Below are 26,271 nucleotides of genomic sequence, written 5' to 3' on the forward strand. Positions count from 1 at the left end.
CGGATGTCAGTTGCAGAAACACCTGCGGCCAGCGCTTAGGGCCGCCCAAGACGATTGTGATGGGTTTAAAGAAATGCCAAGAAACGGGAGCACGTTTTTCTCCCATCCTGAAATATGAATAGTGTGGACTAGCCAGACCTTACCCCACACCACTGTGGAGCAAGTCTGGCAATGCGAGACAATATTATCCATTATAGTTTGACATGATGACTTAGGAACATAGGAATACAACAACAACAACATAGGAAGAAGTAAAACCTGAATAGATAATAACTGAAATAAGTATAATAAGATATTAAAAAATAATAAAATAATTTAAAGAAAACACAAATAAACTAACCATTTGGATTAATAACAACTAAAATAATCCTACATCTGTATAGCTATCTTCTAAGGGTTAGGGGGATAGGTGTGTTGGGTCACAACATTAACCAGCCTGTCTAGATAATTAGGGTTAGCAATGCATCAGTCAACCCATAAGGTGAGTTGAGGTAATCACTGCATTAATGAGCTCATTACAGGAATCCATCTCTTTTCAAATGACTTCTACTTTAACATCTCATGAATTCTTTTGTTTATCAAAAATTGAAATTTCCAGTAGGGCCTTTCGGGGCTTTAAAACCAGTGTCCCTGGGTTGGATGCTGTCAACCACAGTGTCTATTTTCACACAATCACTAGGAGATGCGAAAGGGAGTGTTAAAACCCAACACAGAGGGGCTTTAAGTCAATCTGACATGAATCCCATTGAACTTTCATTTGCTATCAACAATTCAACAATCAAGCTATAGTTTCACACCGATAAGCAGCAACCAAGCTCTCAAATTAACCGTTGCAGTCAGTTCACTTCCATATTCTAAAGTGAAAATGCAATGTACAGGTGGACATCATCTGAGGAAATGCCTAGGTAGATACATTCATTCATTCAGTACAGCCTGCAGAATACTCGAGTGAAAACATAACTGTCAAAGTAGTCCAGTAGCAATCCTAATCAGTCAGGGGAAATCTGTGACCCAAATTATTTTGATTACATCAGAGGTGATGGTGGATGTTGTTTCAAAGCAGCAATGTTATCTTTTCAACTTCCTTTATTCTTCGTGGGAGTATCAGTCATCCCGATTCAGGGACCGCACTAACGTCAGACGGACTGCTTTTCACTCTTTGCGTCAACAACAAATGAAGCAGCCACCAATAGGATAAGCAGGTTACCCCAACACAACCTGTGGCTTGGCTGCAGTCACTTCCTGTTTTCTTTCCTGTTCTAGTGCAGTGCTTCCTGTGACTACAGTGATAGTAATGTCTCTGAGTAGATTTGTACATGACCAAGCCTGAAATAACAGCAGTATAGTTACATCCAAACTTAGAGCGGAAACTTCCCTGCACTTTGATCAGGGACCCAAATGTCTGAGAGAAAAACAATACACAGTCCTCTGGCCAACTGTGATTTCTTAATAATAAAACAACCTCAGTATTGAAAGCATATGTAAAGCACGGCGCATGAGTGGTCCACAAATATGATGTTTAACTGAACACAGAAACTTAATACTGGTGTAAAACTGGCAAGATAACAGGTGTGAAAAGTAGTATTGTGCTTGTTATATTATACTCATAAAAGTACATTTTGAAATATGAAATAAATTATTCAGCTTACAAAATGAAAAGTTGAATTCACAAATCGATAACACATCCTAATTCAAGCTCATACACTCAGGGGTTTTGTTGCTATGGCCTTACTTGGTCTGGTGGCTAATGTTAATGCTAATATAAGCAAACTTTAAAAACATTGCTTCAGGTTGCTGACTTTATGACTCTTTCTACATCTGCAGTCGTGTTTGTGTCCACTTGATGAATATAAGTCTAAAATGTACTCTTCCTTCAGCTCTTTTCCCCTTTCTTCACCTGCTAGCACTGAAGCAGAACAGTAAAGATAACCATATCTTTAGCACAAAGATGCTAATAAGCAATAAGCGTCAGCACAAAAACTGCAACTTTACCAGGGCTGTAGAGTCCGGACTTGAGACATTTCTTCCTAATGTTTCAGACTTTCCTTGGACTTGTTGGTATTTGGACTCAGCCTTGACTCAGACTCGGCCAATGGACTCGCCAAATATTGTTGTTGGTCTTGACCGAGTCCAGCACTATATGCTTTTTTCTAAAGTAACTTCCTCCTTCAAAACAAAGCCACGCTTGTTCAGAAAACAGGTATTAGTTTTATTCAAATCCATCTAGAACAGGCATTGATATTGCATATACCTGGCTGCGTCATATACGCCTTTACTCGGTCTCAACTAGTCATGGTCTTGGACTCGACGAATGGCTCAGCATCCATGTCTCACAGCTAAGGATGGGTACCAAACTTTTGGACTTTTAGGCACAGACTGAATTGCCTCTATAGTATCAAGTATCAAAAAATGCCATGTCATTCAATACCAAATTTCAATACCTAAGGAGTGAATCTGATCGGCGTCAGTGGGCCAATAACCATGCAGGAGGCTTGTACCAAAACATAGTAATGCTTGTGATTGGCTGTTACAAGTCGTAGAGGCATGCAGGAAAAACTCTACATTCTGCACAGAGACGGCACTCACGAGTGCATTGTTGTATTTTGAGTTGCTTGACTTACAAACATTGTGTGTTTGTGTGTGTGTGTGTGTGTGTGTGTGTCATGGAGCTGAAAAAAAGATGTGTACCATAATGTTAGGATTTCTCTTGTCAAAATGGACTTTAAAAATTGGTATCCAAAAAAGTATTGTTCAGGAACAGGTATTGAATTCAAGTTATCGGTAGCAGTATCAAAGGTTTTTGAAGGAAACCCAGCCCTACTCACAGCTAAAATCCAAATTTAACGTTGTAGTACATAGGCAAGTAAAAGGCAGCATCTTCAGTGTTCCTTTATCTGTTCCAGTCAGGGTTAGCTGTCACTTCATCAGAATCAGAGAACAAAGATTTATTTTATTATTTCTACCAACATTCAACAACAATCCAAGAAGAGATGAATCATAGAGTTGGGCAGATATGCTGCTTTGCCTTCCTGATCTTTACAGTAAAACCCATGGCTGAATGCACCAAGTTCATGCCAATCTACGGTTGAATGCCCGGTGTTTCCAATTACTTTACATGCTAAAGAATAATACTTCTATTTGAACTGCCCCGACATCACTACACCTAAGTCAGACCACTTGAAGATAGAAACAATCCATCTGAACTGGCTGTGGCTGCTCCGAGCCACAAGAGGACATGGATCACACACATGAGCTTCCTCTGAATTTTTTTCCTCTGAATAATGGCAATTTAATGAGACTCTATTGAAAGCCCACACAGTCATATGTCCAGAGGTTTCACCCTTGACTACTGCAGTTACAGTTCCACCAAACCCACCAACAGCAGCAGTGGGAGCAGTGATAATGTGCTATTGTCTGTTACTGTACGTAGAGCAGTTCTCATTCACGGCCGGCACACAGGCTGCAATGTTTCTAAATGTTACATTAATGCGACGAGGGTTCAGAAAACCACTGTCAAAGTCAGCTGAAAATTGCTCATATCAGAGTGTTATGGGCTGCGTCCGAAGCTCCATACTATCATGCTATTTAGTAGGCTTAAATAGTATGGGACATTTTTTTTGGTATGTCTGAAACCTTAGTATGAAACCAATAGTACGCAAATCCCATACTGTTTCCGGTAAAAAATAACAGGATGCAGTACTGGACACTACGCCGGCATAAATATAACACAATGCAACAACATTCATAACAAACTAAACATACAGAAACCATGGAGCTCTGTAACGTCGATAACGCTCTAATTTACATTTCTACATATTCAAAAGACTGATGGTGTGGTTATTCACCTTTTTCAGTAATTTAGGCATTATGACGCTAGAGTGGAGGGGGCAGGGGTTATCATGGTTAGGCATCTTCAACGGCAAGGAGGCTTTCAGGAAGTGAAATTGAAAATTATAGCTTAGTGCATCCAAAAAGATACACACTAGTACCAAACCAGAGTTAAAATAGAGGGAATGTAGGACCTATATTTAGCAGACAAAATGGCAAATGAATGATATTGCTCTGTGTCTGCTGGATGTGTAATTAAGCAACAGTTTGCTAACATGTTAGCACTTTTATAAGGCGATAATTTAACGTTGTGTTGACAGTTTGATTCACTGACCCAAGAGGCCATAAATACAATCAATGCAGCTTTAAACGAGTATGCCACTGTTTAAGCATTAAACTGCTATCAAACATTGTCAGACTCATAGTCTCCATTAAGAGAAGTACATTTCAAGAATAAAGCCTGACATCATGCACCGGATGTCTGTGCCCCTCATGCCCCGCTTTCTGTGTTGCTGTTCTTAAACTCTGTTAACAGTCTTAAACTCTGTTTGCTTCAGGAAACAACAACAACTTTCAAGCTACCACACTACAAGCTAAAAATGGCAGGTATTGATGAAAATGTGGATTGTGCTTAGTTCTTTCCTTGAATGATTGTAAAGATTTACTTAATATATATTTACGGCGATTACTCTCTAACTGGGACGTTTTGGGCCCAATTGGTGGGATTGCAGTGGACAAAGTACACACAGCAATAAACTGGTACGAGGTAATGAGGTTTAACCATGTATCCAGCTAATTTGAATAGCTCCTGTTACCGTAGTGTGTCAACAGTTAAAAGGTCCCATGGCGTTGAATTTCCCTTTATGGAGTTTTTTTAATATTATAAATATAATATAATATTTTAATATGCGTTCCCCCAGCCTGCCATGGTCCTCCAGTGGCTGCTCTGCCTTTGAGAAAAAGAAAGCTCTGATGGGACAATCTGTAATCTTGCTCCTTATGAGGTCATAAGGGGCAAGGTTACCTCCCCTATCTCTGCTTTGCCCACCCATGAGAGAGAGACGTCACGGCTTTCAAACGAGCAAAGTGGCAGTTGGTCAAGGCCAAACCCCCAGCCTCCTCCAAGTTACAGACTCAGAAATGACATTTACTAGGGAAAGTTCATTGTGGGACTGACTCTAGTGGCTGTAATTCTGCACCAAGGCTTAATTATGGGAAAGACACTTCAGCTATGGTATTAGGGGACCATTCATGTCTACATAAAGGCTTCCAAAGAGGACCATGTCATGGAACCCTTAACTTCTTTCAATATTGTATATGCCATTTTCTTTTGTATTGTGCAAACGTTCCATCGAAACAAGTTCCTTCCTGAGAGCATTTTTCAGAGCCACCATCACTGCATGCAGAGCTTAGCGCCGCCCAAGAAGACTTTGAGCGGTTCAAAGAAATTCAAACAACCCAGACCGTTTTTACCCCTTGTCCAAGAATTTATGTGTAGTGTAGCCAGACCTTACCCCACAGCTCTGTGGAGGTAGGTCTCGCAATGGCAATGGAAGACTATCAGAGACTATCAAAAAATGATCAAAATCTATTAATATTGTCTTTTTTATTCCATGCATTCTTCTTCCTAAATTACCTACAATGCTACTCAACATAATTGATAATAACTGATAATTTAGTCCGAGATTTGGATGTATTATTATTAGTAGTGGCTAACAGTCTGGAGCCGCTAGCCTACAGCAGAGATGAGCAGCTGATATAGTCACCTCCAGATTTCTCACCAAAGTGAGTACTAACTGCTGCAGGTACATTTAAAAAAGAGAAAATATCTAGTACAAGGTCTTAACTTCAGAGATCAACAACCGAAGACAGGGAGCAAAGTCAAAAATAAAACCAAATTAAAGCTTCTCTTGAAATAACGTCTCATTCTGAAAGCTTGATCATCTCACCCAATAGCTTCACTTACAGACAAACAAGAGGAGGTGTGTGTACTGAGTGGCAAATTTAACAAATACAAGACGCAAGGGCTCACTGCTATGCTAATGCCACGGCCTTCACAGTCTGCTGTCCATCCCTCAACGGGTCACACATCTGAAGAGTCTGAGGAGCGCTGAAGCTGGCCTGGTGGTCTAACTAACACACTGCTAGTCTGTTTTTACTCCATCTGTAGGCAGAGCAGTTTCCAAAGCTGCCGTTTGAATGATTAGCCCAGAACATAACGTGTACAGTTTGGCAAGCCTGTCATGAACAAACCGCTTGATACAAACTGAAACTGGTCAAGGAAAAGAAACACTTGCTAAACTATTTTACAACCTTGCAAAATAGGTTGAATCTGTAAAGAACTCTATAGCATGGAAATGTTTTTTTTTTGTCTTTTTTGATAAGGGCCCCCATATTTTTGGTCTAGGGTGTTACAAAAAAAGAAACAATGCAAATTCTTGTGTCGCTTCTGCAGGATGCACAAGGCACCGGGGCGGGTTAACGGCACAGGATGTTTGCATCCTGACGCTCAAATCACAACGAAAGAGAAAGAGAGAAAGAGACGACACCAGTCTGTTTTCTACTAGTATGACAGTTTATAGTGTGATCATCCGAGAGACCATCAGAGATTTTGCCATATTGTTTATCTTGTAAAATCCACCCCTTCACCATCAAGTGACACTATGATTGTCTGCAACTAACGATTATGTTCATTATCAATGAATCTGCCAATTTATATTCTCAATGAATTGATTAATCCTCCTATTGGGTATTTAATGTTAAAAATAGTGAAAATGGCATTTACAGATCCCACAGTCCACACTGATGCCTTCAATTTGCTGGATTTGCCCGACCTCTGTTATGATATGTTGAAGTAAAACAACAAATCCTCACATTTGTGAAACAGGGCCCATAGAATAATGAACATTTTTGCTTTAAAACTGACTGAAACATTCAATTATAGGATTATCAAAATAGTTGTAGATTGATTGCAATAGTCAATCAATTAATCTGCTAATCATTGCAGCTCTAATTATGTATTTCAACTGTATTGGAATTTGCCAAAAACAGACTCTCCTTTCTGGTTATTTTATCAATAAACTTTTGTTTTTTGGAGATAATTAAAATTATGACAATACATATATAACACTATTGCAATTTTAGATAACAATTGTGATAGGAGAGTTTATCCGTATTGCCCACCCTTGTGAAAACATGAACCTGTGGCACAGGCTGGTACTGTACTTTGTAAAATATCTGTGTTTATAAGGCATGAAATGGTTAAGTAAAATTTGATTGTAATGACATGAAGGCACGCACGCACGCAACCACGAACACACAAACACATCTCCCCCAAATGAATTTAACGCTTTTTAAGTATTTTTGTTCTTCCTCTTATTGTCAACCCCCACCTGCACCATCAGACACCGCCTACCAGGAGCCTGGGTCTGACCCACGTTTCTTCCTAAAAGGGAGTTTTTCCTCGCCACTGTCGCACTGTTGCTTGCTCTGGAGAGAATTACAAGAAATGTGTGGTCCTTGTAAATTATAGAGTATGGTCTAGACCTACTCTATCTGTAAAGTGTCTTGAGTAATAACTCTTTTCATAAATTGATACTATAAATTAAATTGAATTAAATTATAATGTGAACATTATTTTGACATTGTGCTTTGATATTTAGCTGTGGTCTGTAGGAGAAAAAGGCAATGTAACCTTTACAGGGGCAATCATCACAATATCAGTCTTGATACATGCTTGATTGGATTTTGATAACCTTGACATCATCCCTCAGGTTATGAAAAACCTCCCACATGCAGCTCTTTTTTTGATCAGACTTCTCCAAACACAGTTTCACCTTGATGGCAGGAAGTAAAAAAAAACGTTTCCCTGTAGTGTGTGTGTGTGTGTGTGTGTGCGTTTGTGTGTGTGTGTGTGTGTGTGTGTGTGTGTGTGTGTGTGTGTGTGTGTGTGTGTGTGTGTGTGTAGTGAGACATTTCTGTTCTTGAACTAACATGTCGACACCTGACTGAGTTTTTTTTCTGTCTGTGCTGCAGTGAAAACACAAGCAAATTTTCTTACTCACCTTAAACACATCTCCATAGGTGCCGCACCCAATCCGGTGTATTAACTCATAATCATCCAAAGGGTCCAGGAATGACACCCCTACCCTGTCCATGTTTGGAGACACCTCTGGGTGCTGTGGGTGAGCCTGGCGGGCTTCCTACTCACACATCCCAGCTGCTGTTGTCCGGGGAGAAAGCAGCAGCAGAGGGACACACTCTGACTGGCTAGCTGACTGGTTAATAGGAACTAATTGGAGCTGACTAATTGCTGGTGTAGCGATCCGGTCGACAGACACACACACAGCTCCAGTCCGTATTCGCTAACACACTCCAGGCGTCTGTGTGCACATAGTATTGAGTGCTGCTGTTGTCAAATCACGCATGAGCGAAGACACTACACTGTAAAAAATGTCCTGTTATGTCGACCTTCTGTCTTTTGCTCTTAACCGTGCTATTTTTCGGTCAGAAAACAAAAGAAAATGTACAAGTGATACTAAAAAGGAAAAATACTAACTGTAATTGAAAACGACGACATATTAAAGTCTAAGAGATTAGGGTTAGGGTTAGCATAAGCATGTAAAACAGATGTATGTCATAGGCTAACTGATGCAAAATTCTGATTTACAAAGTCAAAATATTTTATTTTAAGCCTACCTATAATGTTTTAGGCTGACTTACATTGTTTTTAGACTTAGTATGTCCTAATTTAAATTTAAAAAGGTCCAATGCTTTGGTTAAAACTACATGCCTGCAAAACTAATGGCATTCCTATTTGCTTCAGCTGTCCTTTGTTTTTAGCAGTACTGTTTAGCAAATGTTAGCATGGCAAGCTAATGTGTTGAAAATGGCGTAGTTCATCATAACTGTAAGATGAAAAGTCAAGAATTTAACTTATTTTCTCATATTGACTTGGAAACAGTTTGATTTTGCCTCGCAAAGTCAATACGGATTTATTATTAACAAAATAATTAATCAGTCAAGTCAAGTCAAATGTTAATATTTCTTTGCATAATTTTGACTAAACTCAAAGTATTGATTTAGTTTGTCATAATCCTGACCTAGCATTTCCTAACTTTAACTAACAAAGTCAAATGTTTGATTTAATTCAAAATAGATAAAATATCTCACAATTCTGACCTAGTCTGACTTTTTTACTTTAAGCTTTAGTGCATAATTTTTTGATTTTAATAAATATCCATTACATTCAAGCCTTTACCAAATGAGTTCCTAAAAAGGTAATTAAGACATTAAGCCATGAAGACATTAAAACTTGTTTTCATTTTAAACAAATCATACGTCCGAATACAATACATATTTTCTATAGACTCAGTCTGCCACTTAAAAAAAAAAGAAATCCTGTTCCATGGTATCAGAATTTTGGAGAGTCATTATGGAAACATTAATTGGTCATGTGACATGGGCTGGGAAGATTGGCAGAACAGGCAGACTAGTGAAAGTACTCTAATCCAATGGAAATCCCAAATGTCAATTGACAGCAGTCTACCCAATGGATTGAAGGGGGACAATCATATTTCACAGGGGGCTGGGGCCTCCCTGTGCCCCCCTTTTAGCCCCGCCCCTGTCACTATATGCACGTCTAAAGTCAATTGTTGTGTAAGCTCACATCCATGTCCCGTGTTCTTTTGCCTTTGTTGTCCTGGTAATATATATATATATATTTATTGTGAGAATATTGATTTACGAAGGAAAATAACTGTACTACGCACACTTCCATTCAAGCCATTCTCACGAGCCTGCTGTCACTAGTTAATCACAGCTGCTCAGTGTGCTAGTCTCATATAAACCACTGCTAAACCACAGATACCTGACATGAGTAAACCTTCAGTTTCAGTTTTCTCAGTACATGTTCCTTTCAGCTCATACTCATTTATCACAGTCCACTCATATGCTTTTAAATTCCCACAAACTTGTTTTATAATGAGGTTGTATTTGCCTCTGATCATCCACAGAGAGCCGTCTCCTTTGGGGAGGTGGACCGGTGCTTTCCAGCTGAATGCAAAAAATACACACATTACCTCCCAATGCAGTACAAGCTGAAACACCCTGTTTTTACAGCATACAGCCTCTTACAGCCCAGTCACCTGTAAACATGTGCACTTACGTATCAAATACACATAATCAGACCTCATCACATTCTATTTTCATCAGGTCTTTATTACTTGCAGATACAAAAACAAGAACAAAAACCACAAGTCATCAAGCAAATAGGATGTAGCGGGGCCACCTAATGTGGCTCCATCTCAACAGTGCATGGTCTTCCTGGTCTTCTCTAATAATTAAAAATAGGCCGAACTTAGCTATTCTTAAAACTAAAGGCCACCTACTTTAGAAAAGAACAAAGGCAAAGTAAGGCAACATAGAGCTAGCAAGAAATAAGCTGTCGATAGAGCAGAAGTGGACAATGTTACACAGTAACTATCCTAAATTAATCACTTCCAAGGCTTCAGTCATGGACAGATTCCTAATGGTACAAGTTGATATTTACACTGTACTGTCTGTACGTTGTATTCTGGTCGTCCTCGTTACTTTGGCTTCAAACATCCACATCTAAGTCAATGAGAAGTTAATAGTCAGTGTGCAATTGGCTGCCAATTAAAACACAAACTAATGATGAATGAGTGCTTAACAATCTTTTAAACCAGACAGTTCCCCCAGAAAATCTGACTAGTTAAATAAAAACAGAATGAAATGTACACTCCTTCAGTTCAATTCTGATATGTGATGCTTAACTCAAGTGTGCAAGTCAAACATATTGCTAGGAACGATGAGGATACTGACTGACCCGAACCACTGGATGAAAACACTGGTAAAATAGTTTCACAAACAAAAGCGAGGTTAATCGGCTGTCCGTGTTGCCGTTCACAGTATGTCCTAAAGAGTCAACAACTTCTCCTACAACAATCAACATGTCTAGAGTGACTTGCGCTGCCGCTTCATGAAGGACATGGAGTAGTCCCCGGCTGGAGTGCTCTTCTGCCTCTTCATCTGGACCTGTGACTGGGCGGTGAGCTGCAGCTTGATGGCGCTGGAGTTCACCTTGGCCGCACACAGCAGCCCCTTCATCCCCTTCATCTTCTCACTCTGAAAGGCGACCACAGGACCGGCGGGGAAGGGGGATGCCTGTTGCTGGGAGGAGGGGGAAGAGTCTGGGCTGGGGGAGCTGGGTTTTCCATCGGCGTTTTCCCCTCGCAGGACCTGTGAGGAGCGTCGGCGGCCCCCTCCCTCTCCCACCTTCTTGGGCTGGGCTGCTGCAGCGGGTGCAGCTCCAGGCTGGGTGGATGGGGAGGTGGGGGCAGCGGGAGGAGGAGAGCTCTGCTCGTCTGGCTTGGACTCTCTCCTTGGGCCTCGTCTGCGGCCCTCCCGGGGGTCGTCGCTGGACATGTCGTCATCATCCTGGGCCTCCGGCTCTTTGATTACGATCGACACCTTCTGACGCACCTTTGGAAATCAGACCACAAACCCATGTTTAGCTACAAAGCATCAACTCTAGGGCTGCACAACACAAGGACAATGTGCGATAACGTTGTTGAAAATCACAATAACGATATTAACTGCGATAAATAAACAGCAATATTTGTGTATTTTCAGTTCTGCCGCTTTCAGTATGCTCCTAAATTACAACAAATTGCTTGTTGAATGAAAGGAAATTGTTTCTTTCAATTAATCATTTTGAGTGTCTTTTGCAATGTCACAGCCTTTCGCAATGTGGTTATTGCGCAACTTAATATTTCAATGACGATTAAAAAAAACAACAACTATATATCGCTAATCAACTCTAACTCTAAGGCCTCTCTCCTGCAGACAGAGCTTGTATTGGCCGTGGTCATTTTGAAGTTCAAAGGGCAGATCTATTCTGGGTTTTTCACCTGAGCATCAAAGCGGCTCAGAGACTGGACCAGGTAGGTGGCCCAGCCCACGTGAAGGACCGGCGTGGGACTGCCCTCCTCCCATTTGCAGATGCCATCATAGAAACAGAGCAGGTGGGCAAAGCATTCTGGGTCCTGGAGAGCGGAGAGGGCTGCTGCCTGCTTGGGGTGCTCCTGAAATCACAGTGTTCAGATTGTTATACAGTAGGTGTCTTAGACTCTCTTTCTTTTATCCGGTGTTGACATGTGATCTTAAAGGGTAACTTGTTTCCCCACACTGTTTGAAACTGGTACAGCTAGACCGCTGCAGTCGGCAAAACAAGCTACAAAGTAACATTAATGGGCAATTGTGCACCTTCAATTTACATCAAAAGAAATTGATCTTATTGGTCCAAGTGTATGACAACATTATGGAAAGGATCCCTACAAAGATAGACCTTTTTGGTAAAGAGTAAGATCATTTTTGTTTAAACATGAAACATCCCACCAGACTCCATTTAAATAAACAGTAATTTTATTATCTTAAAATCCACTTAATTTAAAGTTGAGAGAAACAAAATAAAACTATCAAAAGCTGTCTTGGTTTGTCTGTCCACTGTTGCATAAATCTCCACTTGCACAAAAAACATTTGCATTATAACCAGGCTGCAGATAACATGCCCAATTGCAGATCACATGTTAATACCAGTTGATGGGTCTCATTCTCAGGTTTGTTTATTTCTTGCTATTGACAACCCCCCCCACCCAAAGAGTAAAAACTGTAAACACAATATGCTGACCACCTCCGAAAAATGACTGGATGCAGCCCTTTTCTGCCTGGGAATACTTGCCTTGTCAGCTCCTTCTCCTCCCTCTCCTCCCTCCCCAGAACTCTCTGCAGCAGCAGCCGTCTCCTTCAGCAGATTGGGGATAACATCATTTGCAATGTCAAAGAACTCCTTGTAGATCTCCTCGTCCTCACGGAAATAGTTATAGCTGCAAGAGCAGGGGAGAGGAGGAAGACTTTTAATAGAAGCAGGGGAGCATGTCAGAATATAGCTAAATATATGCAAGATCTGACTGAAAATCTTATATTATTTATATATTTACATTCATCTACAGGGTGTTTTTGTCTTAACAAAAGACAACATTACATGGTTCAGATGAAGAGAAGGCTCTTTGAACATTTGATGTTATTCAGAATTTGAGTGTTGACCCGTAACATGTTCATATTATTTAAGGCATTGCAACAGTCCAGACAAGTGCTGCAACACGCACAAACGCACGCAAATTGAACAATGGAGGAGCAGGAAAAGGAAGGTGATATATGGGAAGAGAATGTCTGGTGGGTCAGAGCTGGTATTTTTAGCTGCAGCTTATAAACAGTGTGTTTAAAGGGGAGGAGAGTGTGTGAGGATGCTGGACACTTCCTGGAACACCCTCTCAATCTAACTGGGACGGGGCTCTTTGCGGTGGATGTGACAGGGGGCGGAAAACCACCACAGTAAAAAATCTAGACCAGAACATGCAACACAAGTGAGGGCAGATAGCTTTGCATCCACTGCCATCTTGTGTCTGCCCGGTTACATAACAACTGGGGCTGCTGGATTACTCCAGTTTACGACACACCAGCATGGTCTGTAACGTCAAGACTGTCTTACAGAATTTAACTTGGATTTCGAAAACAAGATTTCTTCCGGTAATTTTAGCAAATAATAAACTGTCATAGTGCTTGGTGACCCTTCCACAATAAAAGCAAGATAAAAACTAAATTTAAAAGTAGGTTTGTTCATTCTACCAAATTTGCCTGCCAGTTCTACGAGCCAAGTCATCATCATATATTCTGGTCATGCCCATTCCTTTCTGGCAGGAGGTTCATGTAGTTTTACCTCTAATGTTGGATATCTATTTAGAATTTTAAGCGCAGCAGGAAGAAAAGCCATTACAAGGCTAAACCAGCAATATCTACAATTGATAGTTGGATATTGGATTGACTGTATTAACCTCAAGGCGAGGAAAGATTAGGCAAGTAAGTCCTATGAGAAGGACTACATTGTGGACCTGGGTTTAACCGTTGCTCTGATGCACATCATCTTGCATTTCAGTATTGTTAGTCTGTGTGCATGGCCCAGATGTTTTACTGTGCTAGAATACTTGTGTGTAAAGCAGTATGAACTCACTCCTGCATGACCTGAGCAGCCTCAGCCCAGGACTTGAGAGCCTCCCGCACATCCCTGTGTCTGTAGTGGAAACCGCCCAGGTACATGTAGGGGTAGATGTGCTCGTTGTTGTAGTACTGCTGAGCAGAGTTGACAGCCTGAGAGGGAGAGCACAGAAACACAAGAACAATGACTTCCTATTACACATCCTGATCTGTGAAGTTATACAAAAAGCATTTGTGAACGCACATCATTTTCAGTGCAGAAAGTCCATCTTCTGTCACATTTGCATCACGTTAGAAGCAGAAAAGTCCAAAATATCTTGGATGACAATTACAACTTTAAAGGGTACATACATGGAACTTAGAGTGATTATCCATTCACTTGCTATGGCTTGGCGCTTCCAGGGATTTTAAAATAAATAGTCAAAGAAAGCGGGTATTTGAAATATAGTGTGTATTTTCTGGTGGTTTAATATAATTAACACAAATGTGCTTGTGTAGATCAGAGATGTGTAATAAAACCACTTCATAAACCAGTCAAGTGCTATGGACGGGCAGGAAAACCTCCAGGATTTCTTAACACATGCTTCGAAGCCTCGGCACAGAACGTAACATCACTACAGATCACTCTCTTCCTGTCTTTTAAAAATGAGTCTTTCATTTTAATGATATTAAACAAAGAGAAATGTTCTACCAACGTTCTAAAATGGTCATTAATCAATAACAAACAAGAGCAGCCTACTTCTTGTTTTCTGCTGCGATGAAAACGCTTGGTTACATTGTAACCTTGGTCCTCTGAGTAACGAAGAGTTTTACAGTCATATTTCTTAATTGAAGTGGTCTATAAAATAGTGTTAAAATCTCATCTCATGAACCCAATCTGGTGTCTCGTCACACCCCTACTGCATTCCAATTAAAAAAAACACTGTGTAAATAGTTTTGTGAAAGCACCAATAGTCAACCCTGCAATATCGATATCAAGGTATTTGGTCTAAAATATGGTGATAACTGATTTTCTTCAAATAACCCAGCGCTAGCTGGAAATAAAGGTTTTAAAGTGCATTTTCCATATTGATCCATTGAAAATGAAACATTTTGTCATATCTTACCTATCCTACTGCAGTGGGACCTAACCTCTCTGAACACTTACCTTGAGGTGGATTTTCAGGGGGCTCTCCTTGCCTGGGATCGGATCCTGATCTTCGAGGTCTGCTAGAGTGCCCATGGCCATAGGATACCTGGTACACAGTACAGGGAAGGAGGAGGTGGTGGAATTTAGCAAGTTTACACATCAACTCTTCGTAGTGGACAGGCAGTGGTATCATCGACACAAACTCTCACCTGTCCAGGTCGCCTCGATCATACAGCAACCACAGGAGTTTCTGTTGAATCAGAGAAAAAAAGAAAGTTAAGAGATCAGGAAGCTCATAAAAAAAAAAAACATCTAACAATGTTAGATAACAGGGTGTCATGAAATGTTAAGAGCTGTGATTGTTCCTGGCTCAGAATGGGCCTTTGGGGGGCGGCTACGCACTACAGTAAGCACAATCAGTCCGCATACAGTAAAGGCAAAGAGCCTGTGTTACCCTATTTGACCTAAATCTATGCATTTACCTGTAACTTTTTTTTCAATTTAATATGTTATGTTCAAGTCACTTCCAGCAAAGATTTTTTCACATTAACAGCCTTCCATTCGCTTAATCCTGGTAGGCTTTTAAATGTGTAATAACTGCAGGAAGTGTTACGTTTAATTCATGGCATCTGAACAGTGGTGATTGGAAACCCTGGTCAGCCCAGATAAATCCTAAATGGGAATCCCTACCCCACACAGTACGTCCTGATGAGATTTGAGTAAGAGGAAAACTGATAATTATGAGAGAAAATACATTCTAGCCAACTACTGTCTGTAACAAAAGAAAAAGATAATGGCAAGTTTTAGACTGATAGACTTTTAGATGTATGCTAGAACATCAAATTGCTAGGTTTTAGACTGGATCTCTGGTAATAAAGTCATCGCTTCTGCCACGGTCCCCTTTGAAACTGAAAATAGTGGTGTGTTCCGTCAGATTAATAAGCAGATATGTAACAGCTAGCTGCACACACTCACCTGTTGTAGCTGCAGGAGCTCAGAGCTGTCTGTATGCAGGTCCAGTGATGGGTTGATGGCACAAACCATGAAGGCCACCTCCATGTTTCTGTCACATTTCATGTAGGAACCCTTCAGATAAAGCCAGCTCTGATGGGGGACACAAGCACAAACAGGACAGGTTAAAAGTGAGAAGACATCAAATGCTAGTCTAGTTTTTCTTTATAATATCAATTTATAGAGGGCTACCTCCATGTTTAGAGAGGTTAGAAAAAGAACTTACTTATCACTTTGTGTGTAAAAGCAGAAATCAAAGAAAAAAACAGACTTATTACAACAGAACTAAGAAAAATGAGAGCACATGGCCTGACAGGTAACTCCTTCGTTGGACAGTTTGGTGACATAATCCTGCATCATCAGTGCAAATGGACTCACAAGGGGAAATTAAAGTCCAGTCACCGACGGCAGGTAACGCTGCACATTACTGAACCTGGTGTGTTTAGTGATCTTTTCTGGTGTCACAAAGCACACTTTGAAATAAATGATGCAATGTGTTCTATTGTGTATTATTTTGTTTTCTGAATTTGAACTATATGTAGAGTTTCTTTAAGTGTTGTGAGTTTTGTCCTTAATGCAGGTGAGTGGAGGTAGGCCTTACTTTCTCACTGACTCCCGCTGCGACGGTTTGTCCTCGTCGGTCTTCGTTACCCTTTCCGTGCCAGGTGACCTCAGCAGTTTCTTCACCGTTTTTGCTGAAAATCACCCAGGCGTGGTCCTCAGACAGTGCTAGATGAACGTCCTTCAGACCCAGAACCTGGCAGGCTGCCACGACTGCGAATGCCACACCAGAGCTGTCCAGTTTGGTACCTGGTTCAAATTGAACAAAAGGTTTTTTTCATTAATTTGAATACACTAATTCCAAGTTGAAAATCAAAATTCAATCCTGTACTTCAACAGCCTCATAAAGACTCATTTTATTGTGATACTTGTAATGTCGTACCAGTGATGAGACTAAAGAGGGACTGGATGTGGGCCCGGTCCTTGAAGTAAGAGCGACTTAGACTGTTCCAGATCACATCTGACACTTTCTTGACCAGCTCCCTGCTGGACCCTGCAGCAGTCCTCCGGTACTGGGACAGGTCCACAGCGCCGCGGATCTGGGCCGTAAAGCGCTCGTACAGTGCAGAAATCATGCTCAGCTCCACTGTAGGGAAGCAGGAGGTGGGGCAGTCCGGCTCCAGTGGTTCAAAGCGGACCCCCGGGACGTTTATGGGGACGACCCGGTTCACAGCTAAGAAATGCTCGACAAAACCCAGGACCAGGGAGAGAAGGGCTAGGTCTGGCTCAGACTTCCGGAGTTCAGCATCAAACAGCTTAACCACACCGTCGATTCCCCGCAGGGGAAAGTGTTTCTTCTGGGCTGAGTGCAAACCCATGATGTCCACTGTCAGTCAACTCAGATGCTCTCCTCACCTGCAATACTGAATGTTACACTGCAGTCAGTTCTACTCTGCATCAATATCACACACACTGATGTTGTAGTAAGTAGTTAAAAGAAGGCTCTGAAATATCCATGCTGATAAAGGGGGAGCTTTCAGCTCCAAGCCTATTGGTTCCTATTAAAGATGTAAATCTCTAAAAGCAGCTCATCAGCAATGGCCATTGTAGTTTTTAGCTGTTGTTACTCAAAGTGGAGTAAATAGTGCATATGGTGGGGGTTATTTTCAACAGTGGATTATTCCACATCTAGTGAGATTTTAGGGCAGCAGGGAGGTGCATGTGGGATTGAGACAAAATAGACTAAAGTGTAAACATATGTAAAAATCATGGCTTATTGATGGGTTTTAATATTTTTTGGACAACAATGGAGCTCATGGCACAGATGAAGATATATCAGGCTAAACAGTACATGTAGATTATTGCCAGATGTATCCTTAAAATGTGTGATTTAGCAATTAACATTCCCTGTTACAACACATACCATTTACTTCTTGGTAATAACATTATGCTGACAAAGCAGAAGAGGATGAAAATTATTGACAAGAGAACCATTTTAAAAGACTGGGGAAAAAACAACGAATTATTTAATGTGGCCTATCAAAACTGTAATGTATATTTATTAACACTAGTATTACACATAACGTAGCTACGGAAACGTAAAGGCATTAATAAAAATCCCGTTAATAATCTCAGCAATAACAATTATGTTATAACTGCCGCACGCTAAAATGATAAACTCTTTAGTACAGAGGATCTTTGCATAAACATAGACACAGCTGGGCAGCTTGAATCGTTGCATAATGGTTACATCAAAGCCACTAACATGGGCTGTGTGGCGCTTTGGTGGGCGGGGCACTCCTACTGCTACAGATTAAGCTATATTCATTTCAATGCTGCAAATAGAAGCTCTTCTTGGTTCGTGATTCCGATTAATACGTCTAAATAACCCCGAGAAATCACAAATGCTTGCAATCTTTAAGTATAGACCGAAATACTCTGTAAAATGAATTTATCTGCAAGCCTGGTTTGCTGATGTAGGCTAACTAGCTAGCTAGCTCCTTTAACTTTACGAAGTTAAGTAACCGTTACCTATTTAGGCTTACCATCGGTGTTAGTTTGCTGAATGAACACTACGTTGTTTAATAAGTGAGATAAAGTACCGAAATATCCTGAACCAGAAAGTGAGCGACATACTGTGACAAACAGCTTGGGGAGAGATGGCTGAATGGTGGTTGTCAAAAGCAGCTACTAAGCTAACAAGCCGCTAGTTAGCTAAACTCAACACTTTTGAATAGCGCTTAACCCCCTAGCCATCTCGCCAAATATATCGCCACAATATGCTGCAACACTGACTCACTTTGACCTCTTATCAACGCAAATTTTGACCAATGTGCGAAAGCTTACATACCCGTTTTCTCACAGCCTCAGCCACATGTTTTTGTTTGTGTCCCCCTTTTTTGCCGCGCAGTTCAGTCTGCCCAAGTCACTTGCAGTGTGTCACCAGTCTCTACGTTTGCGTCACGAAGGAGATCTCATAACAATACGTCGCTCGCTGTTAAGCACAGTTGAACGCCGAAAGGCCCATCCCCATGGATAAAGATCTAAAAGCACTGCACACACGGTTTCCTCTCATGTATGCTGGGAAATGTAGTTCATAGTATGTCATTCGTAAACTTCACCAGTAGAGGGCTTCATGATGACATTATGAGATAGATGGCTACAAAATGGAACAAAGGTAATCGTTACATAATGGAAAACAAGCTACAGTTAAATCCATATAGTTTAGATTTTTTATAAAATTCTACTGTAGCCGTGAAGTCTTCATCATCATTCAAAACAATCAATGTGGCTAAGGCTGGCATTGTTACAAACAGCTAAAATACACACCATTGTATGCATTCAATCCATAATTATTCATATTTATCCCATAATTATTTAGTATACATATGTTGGTGTATTTACTCAAAACTCGTATTATGCAGCCTCCCAATGATATAATAGAGCTTATGTCCAAAATACAAAATCCCACTTTTGGTCAACACAGTTAACATGGTGTCCGTGTTCAAGAATATTCCTCTTGTTGCTTTCACTGACTGTCGAATATTTTTGATGGTTTATGAACGTCACAACAAAATTCCGTATTTAACAGATGGATTTTACTGCTACAAGAGTTGCTGAATACATTTTTAAAAGGCAGGGATGGAGGACAAGTCAAGGAGGGGTATCAATTAAAATAATTCCATGGGTTTATGTTATTGGATTTGAAAGCAGGTACAAGTCCTTTTATCAGCTTGGAGTTTGAATGTAGGAGCCTAAACTGGGACATTGAACGTATCTCACCCTGACATGTTTTTCCCCTCCTCCATAGTCCTCCTTGTTTCCCTCAGTCTCGCTTATCTGTCACTGCTCGCACGTTACGTTAAGGTGCGGAACAGAGTCCCGCTCTTGGGGAAATTTGAGGAAAGTCAGACGAAACATACGTCTTTAAAGGACAGCAAACAACCATTTCTATTGAGACGACAGACATTTTACCGCATTTGTGCAGTTGCTTTGAGACTACAGTAAAATGGATCCAATGACTCAGTCCGCCCAGATATCATCGTCGCAAGGGCTTGCCGATGGACAAAATTCTGCTGCCAAAGAATCTAAGCTATCCGGTAAGAAATAGCCTAACGTTAAGTCAGGCAAGCGAATGTCAGTTTATCTTATTGTTTTACCAATAATTACTAGGAAACCATAACGTGTTTCGTTTATACAAGCATTAATGTATCCATAGGTTTACGTCAATGCATAACGCAATAATTTAACTTAGAACTGTAACGTTTGTAAGAAACCCTTCTCTATTGAGTTGTCTGTTGTTGGCCTGTGCTTGGTTATAAAAGCATGTTCAGCTTTAATGGGATGAGAAACACCTGTGGTAGTGAACTTAACCGGACACACGGCTACCAAGCATGCCCCATGTTGCTTTGTCCTGCCCCTTACACGCCACTGTCTTTTAATGTTATGGCGAAAACGCCACGCAAATCGTCTTTTATGAATCGTCCTTGCTGATAAGAAATATACAGCTGTTTTTTAATCATTAATATTATTGTTGTAGAGCATGAGTTGTCATTTTACCTACTCGACCAGCTAGGCAGCAAAACAGAATTAAGGGTCGACATTACTCCCTACTGAGCCACGTTACGATATCAAAAGGAGACTGTGATTAGCAGGGCTAACGTTGTTTTGGAATGCAATAAAACAAACCAGTGGTATTGAAATAATAAAATACATGCTTCTTAGTGCATTTGATGTTAGCCGAATTGAAATATGTATCATAATGATTTCTTAGAGTTCTGCATCATGTTATAAGAAGTGGGTATGATTGTTGATAAGTAAATTCTCATTGCATGATACTTTTTTTTTTACAATAGTATTGTGGGGGTGACAAAGCCTTTTCGGCGCTATATGTTGCGATGCTCTGCACTGCAGATTCATTGTTACTGGGCAACTGCCAGAGAAGGGAGGACGTCTTAAAGGCGCATCGCCCCTTTTGTTTCTTTGATAATGATAACAGTCCCAAAACAAAACATCATGCCTGGAGAGCTTCAGTACCATCATTCATAACTGTGACCACCTCCACTTGTGAGTCTTTCTTAGGTTTTCAGGTTTCACAGTCTAAGTACGCCTAATTTAAAGCAAAGAAACAGTATTGTCTCCCAGGGCCTTATTGGTAGATTACTGTGTTTAAGGGAGTGGCAGCTTCACAATCAGTGAGTTTGTGTATGTTTGTCTTCTGCATGTTTTAAGCTTTCTGATTTGAACTCTGTGGCTCAATCAGCCACTACATGTAAGCCATTTGCAAATCCTTTAAAGCCATGCTCTGTTAATGAAAAGGATTGTAAGCTTTGAAGAATTATAGCACATGTGGGCATTGGCGTCAACTGGATGTGGCAGGGTGTGGCACGTGATTTCTCACTGAGTTTGATTTGGTCTTTAATTGAGATTACCACAAGTCTACTGGTACACAAAAGCACATTTGTTCACATGTGAAAACGTTTTGGTCCATGATTCTCTCCATGCTTCCAATCATGTGATGTACCATATGGTACATAATTTCTAAACTGCATTGACCACATTATAATCAATTAATTTTAATATTTTCCAGTAGTCAATAATTATCGATGGCTCCACTTTGTCCCAGAAAATTAGCAGCCATGAGAGAGTTTGCTCATTAAGCCTACGTCCTTATAGTATGTTTAAACTGCAGCATAACCTACACAGGAATAGCTTTTTATGAGCTTCTAATAGAGCTAGTTTTTTCTCCAAAGGAAGATTCCAGAAACCATGGTTGTTAAAATGAATCGTTTTCTTGCAGGCATGAACAAACTCAACATTCCATGACAGATAACAGACATTGCTTTCCACACACCTTAGTCATTACAGCACTGCTGAGTCACCCGATAATATGGCCTTTGGGACCTACTCTCTCTGCGTTCATGTCATTATGGGGAGAGAATGTTTGTAGAGGTGATCTTCCTACTCAAATACTTTTAATGTAACACATTTGTTGAGATTTGCCATGGATGTCGCTTTTTTCAACTTTTAAATTTCAAAAAATATCTGGATATTAGTGTATGGACTAAAAGTTCACTTGAAATAAAACCAACAGAATGAAGAATTCTTGTGTAATTGTGTACAGCTAATGATTAATTTGTTATGGATTTATCTGTCAATTTAGACAGTTGGGTTTGAGAAGGTTCACTGTGTTGCTTTGAGCAGTTGTTCCTGATGATGTAATCTTCAGTAATGTATTGGTGCTGGTAAGGGCAATACAAGCAGTCAAGCTTGGTAAATGTCCATAATGTTCATTATAGCTTTAACAACTTAATATATAGCTATCAACTTCAGCTGCATGTAGAACCAGGCCTTCATTGTAAACGCGCTCATATCAAAGACATGTTGTCAAAGCTAATTCCCCAGTTTTGTAGGTATTTTATTGTGTTTTAGGAAAAAATAACTCCCTCTTCTTTTAATTTGTTGTTGATTAAACATCCTTTTGTCTTGGTAAATTCAGCATAATGTACATTTCTGCAGCGCTAACCGCTACACCTTTTGGCCTCCATTGACTGAAATTACCTTGCAAAGGTGTGACTTTACGCCGTAGCAAGAGGTATGAAAGGGCGAAAATCCGCACAGGGAGGTTGGTCGTGGTGGGGATGGGTAAAACACAGGACTTTCACCCATCAGACCAGGTATCGTGTCACGTTTCCTAAACTCAACCATCAGTTTCTTTTTCTTTCTAAAGCCAACCTTGTTCTTTTCCTAAACTTAACCCGTGGCTTTAATTTAAACTCATTTATTGGAAGTGTGGATTTATAATGATGGTAGATTAATATCGATCAAAACACTGTCACAATTTTCCACAAGTTTTCAGCAGAGTCAGTATGGCACTATCAGGGCTAACTGATATGGATGTATTCTGTCAAAGATATCATGACATGTGCCCTTTTTCCGTATTGCCCGAGCCTCATTGTAGTATTTACCATAGTAATCTACACTAGTATTATCTTTCCATCTGTTGATGTCACTGCTACCAGATGGCCGGGTCCGCCTTTCCAGCTTCAGCATGTTGCTAACCCCATTTCACGTGACTTACACACTGATGAGTGACACTAGTCACAAAGGAAGTGGCACACTTCAGCGTGAGGACCTCATTTCTCAAACTACATTGCATCAGATTTTTAGGGGAGGTTCGCCTTAGAACCACTCTATGTATGGCATGTAATCCTTAGCATACAGTTTGATAACTGGCAGATACCTATTCAGCTGTCTCTGTGCTCGTATTTGCTCTTAGGAATGTTCATATATGAACAGACTCACCTTTATATTGCTGGAGGAACCCAACCCCACTTTTCTTTTTGATCTTACTTTACTTTAGAGTGTCCTCTGAAGAGAAGGGGAGAATCACATTCTCCTATCATTCTTTTAAATGTTGTTTCATAAAGTCATATTTTTGGTTAAGTAAAAATGTTTTTGGTACATTCACCAAGATAGGTGTTTACTGTAAGCCACTTGACAGTGAAGCACACAGCAAAGTTTCTTTCAGCCTCCCTCCCTCCCTCTCTATCTCCCTTTTTGCACTTGTCTTGCCAAGGCAGTCCTCCACCCGCTGCTGGAGTTGACCATATCACTGAGGTCACAGAGGTAATCGGATAGCCCTCGGGGCTGGACCGTACAGGGTAGCTAGAGCAGCGGGGCAGGCATGGCAGTAGACCAACCCTGCACCATGACGTCCACTAGGAGATGAGCCTAAGAAGCCAAGGCCACTTTGGCAAAGCTGACTTCCAACTCAAATCTTCCAACGACAGATTTAACAAAGAAGAACTGTAGTATTTGCAGTGTACACTGACGACATAAAGGCGGTCTAACCCTTGTCCCAGAAACCAAAAATTACCAGTATATCCAACGTAGCTCAAAGCTATTGTGCAATAATACATATATTTTAATTAACAATAGGGATGTCACTACGCCAATCCCAATGACATTCTACATTTCCCAATACTCTATTTAAAGATAAATGATACTGCCACTGTAGAAAACAAAACAATAAATCCCATGTGCTCCTTTTTATATGCTAAACATTTCTGTGACTGTTTTGGCATGGAGTGTAGGCGACTGAAACCAGTAAGTATCTGGTGTTAGGGTTAATCCGTGAAGAGAACACCTCTCCAAAGTGCCAGACGCCATCGAATGTGAGCATTTCCCCATTCCAGTCGGTTACGACGACAAACTGCACTCAGGTCGAGAGAGAGAGAGGGATGAACCTTAACCCTAACCATAACACCAGATACTAACCTTGCAGTTCCCCTCAGCTGGACACAGATTTTCAACCTCTTTTAGCTCATGTTTTGGTTGTGGGCTATACTGGATAAACTGACTTTAGTCCAAATCAGCAGACCAGCAAAGTTGGTGACTTGCTGCTGAAGGAAGCAGAGCATCTTGCAGCTAAAGTGCCAGATATGTTCCTCAGGAGATGGAAAAACCAAGCCTTTAAACGGAGAACGAATGTTGGCATCGTACAACATCAATGGGATGCTGGCGTTGTTCTTTCTTCTGGGATTGTTAATAGGAAACTGACAGAAAAGCACAAGCTTGAGTCAAATATGTTGATGATGTGTCAGTTTGTTTTCAGTTTTGTCATTAACCCCAAAACAAAACTCAATGTAGCTTTAGATATAAAAGATTCTGATCTAACCTGCTCAACTATGCTCCCTTTTGACATCTATACTCATTTCTAATCTTGTTTTTTAAGTTCTCATTCAGCTTTTTTTTCTCTCCGCTGTGGTCAAAACAACATCACGAGCAGCCATGTGCTCTCCTCTGTGCTGTGTATGTTTATAAGCTTTCATTTCCACAGTTTTACACCAGTTTAGTGTTTTCCATTTAGAGCCTGCAGTGTGGTTTTAAAAGTGAAGGTGTGGTGTGTTCAACCACAGCCATATGAATCTAAGGGGAAGGAATGCTGCACTGCAAGGGCACACCAACCCCAACTTACCCAACCTGTAGAAACGCCAGATGAGCTGTTTTGAAGGGAGACGCCACACCTCCTTTTTTTTTTTAAACCTGAAACTCTCACACATCTTCAGTCCTTACCCATGACTCAAGATATTTCTCTTCTGGCATTCCCAACCACTCCAATGACAAAGTGGAATGAGGTGGGAAATCCTAATGACTTACCTTAAATACCCTCAAACATGAAATGGAAACAGTTGCACTACTTGGCCAGGAGTAGGCGGTCCCCAACATGCCAGCCTCCTCTCTACTGGATCCACTGATGTTCAGATTAGACGTATTTCAGGCACAATACCACGTTTGCTTAAATAAGGAATTGTCTTATCTTGTGCACATTAAAAAATATTGTTTACATTAGGAATTGACCACACATCCATTACATTGATGTACTTTTTATTTAACATGAACGCACCACAGCAGTCAATGCCAACTCTACACACTACAGTTGGCAAGTTTGGAGCAGTCTCTTCAGGATTTTGCGGCCTTTTTTGTGACCCAAAATGCCTGATTTTACGGGAGCTTTTGTAATAAATTGCAGGTTTTGATGTCATTTTATTTTTTTTTATTTTTTTTTGCAATGAAGTTGGGAGAGACAGTGAAACGTTAATGCTCGTGAGACGGGGCTGACGCGTGGGCCTGACGGAGCTGGTTCAGACAGCTGTCAAGATTTAAAATGAGAGTGTTACGTGAGACATGCAAGATAAAATCACGTCTGAAATGCTTGTGGTCGAGACACCGGGCTATGGTTAAAAGATCGATCTCTGGATTTTGTTGGTTGATATTTGATCATTCAAATAAAGACCGATTTGAACCGGTAAGTAAATTCATTTGAAACCCAGCCCTAGTTGCAACCTGGCTGCAGGGATCTGCTCCCATTCAAACACGGGCATGAGGTCCATCGCTGATGTTGGTCCTGGCGTTACAGTTCATGTTGACTGGGGTTGAGGTCAGGGCTCTGTGCAGGCCAGTCAAGTTCTTCCACATCAAACTGGGAAGACCTTTTCCTCCATGGAGTTGGTTTTGTGCACACTGACATTGTCATGTTGAAACAGGAAAAGGCCAAATGCAAAGTTTGGTACAAAGTTGGAAGAACACTGTATGACTGTATGCTGAAAAAAAAACACCGAAAGGACATTGGTGTTGGGCTTTCAAGATACTTTTGGTTATATATTGTAAATTAAATCTTTGTGTCTTGCTGGTTTCTTTTGTAGCAACATCAACCATGGGACAAG

The 26,271-nt window shown here is 40.7% G+C and overlaps 3 protein-coding genes across 11 annotated transcripts in view; 1 reads left to right on the forward strand and 2 right to left on the reverse strand.

The window, feature by feature from the left end:
* Positions 1 to 8,222, reverse strand: part of map4k2 (mitogen-activated protein kinase kinase kinase kinase 2) — a 33,881-nt gene extending 25,659 nt beyond the window's left edge. For all 6 annotated transcript variants that reach the window (XM_034856720.1, XM_034856717.1, XM_034856718.1 and 3 more), the window contains exon 1: positions 7,893 to 8,222. In XM_034856720.1, coding sequence (XP_034712611.1) covers positions 7,893 to 7,985 — 93 coding nt within the window. In that variant the 5' untranslated portion in view covers positions 7,986 to 8,222. The remainder of the gene's footprint in view (positions 1 to 7,892) is intronic.
* A 1,809-nt stretch (positions 8,223 to 10,031) lies between these two features.
* On the reverse strand, positions 10,032 to 19,910 carry men1 (multiple endocrine neoplasia I). Of its 2 annotated transcripts, XM_034856753.1 has the most exons (11): positions 19,826 to 19,910; positions 18,894 to 19,202; positions 16,986 to 17,466; positions 16,644 to 16,852; positions 16,007 to 16,135; positions 15,241 to 15,281; positions 15,050 to 15,137; positions 13,919 to 14,055; positions 12,590 to 12,734; positions 11,760 to 11,933; positions 10,804 to 11,331 (listed from the first exon to the last, which is right to left on the reverse strand). In XM_034856753.1, exons 3-11 carry the CDS (start codon positions 17,419 to 17,421, stop codon positions 10,804 to 10,806), a joined length of 1,887 nt encoding a protein of 628 aa, XP_034712644.1. In that variant the 5' UTR covers positions 17,422 to 17,466; positions 18,894 to 19,202; positions 19,826 to 19,910. The 2 variants fall into 2 exon arrangements, with proteins under 2 accessions (XP_034712645.1, XP_034712644.1); XM_034856754.1 differs by lacking the exons at positions 18,894 to 19,202; positions 19,826 to 19,910 and having other exon boundaries at positions 10,032 to 11,331; positions 16,986 to 17,421.
* Positions 19,892 to 26,271, forward strand: part of rtn3 (reticulon 3) — a 28,412-nt gene continuing 22,032 nt past the window's right edge. For all 3 annotated transcript variants that reach the window (XM_034856703.1, XM_034856704.1, XM_034856705.1), the window contains exon 1: positions 19,892 to 20,142. In XM_034856703.1, the coding sequence (XP_034712594.1) occupies positions 20,052 to 20,142 (91 nt within the window). In that variant the 5' untranslated portion in view covers positions 19,892 to 20,051. The remainder of the gene's footprint in view (positions 20,143 to 26,271) is intronic.

This window comes from Etheostoma cragini, chromosome 19 (genome assembly GCF_013103735.1).
Source record: "Etheostoma cragini isolate CJK2018 chromosome 19, CSU_Ecrag_1.0, whole genome shotgun sequence".
NCBI classification, from domain to species: Eukaryota; Metazoa; Chordata; class Actinopteri; order Perciformes; family Percidae; genus Etheostoma; species Etheostoma cragini.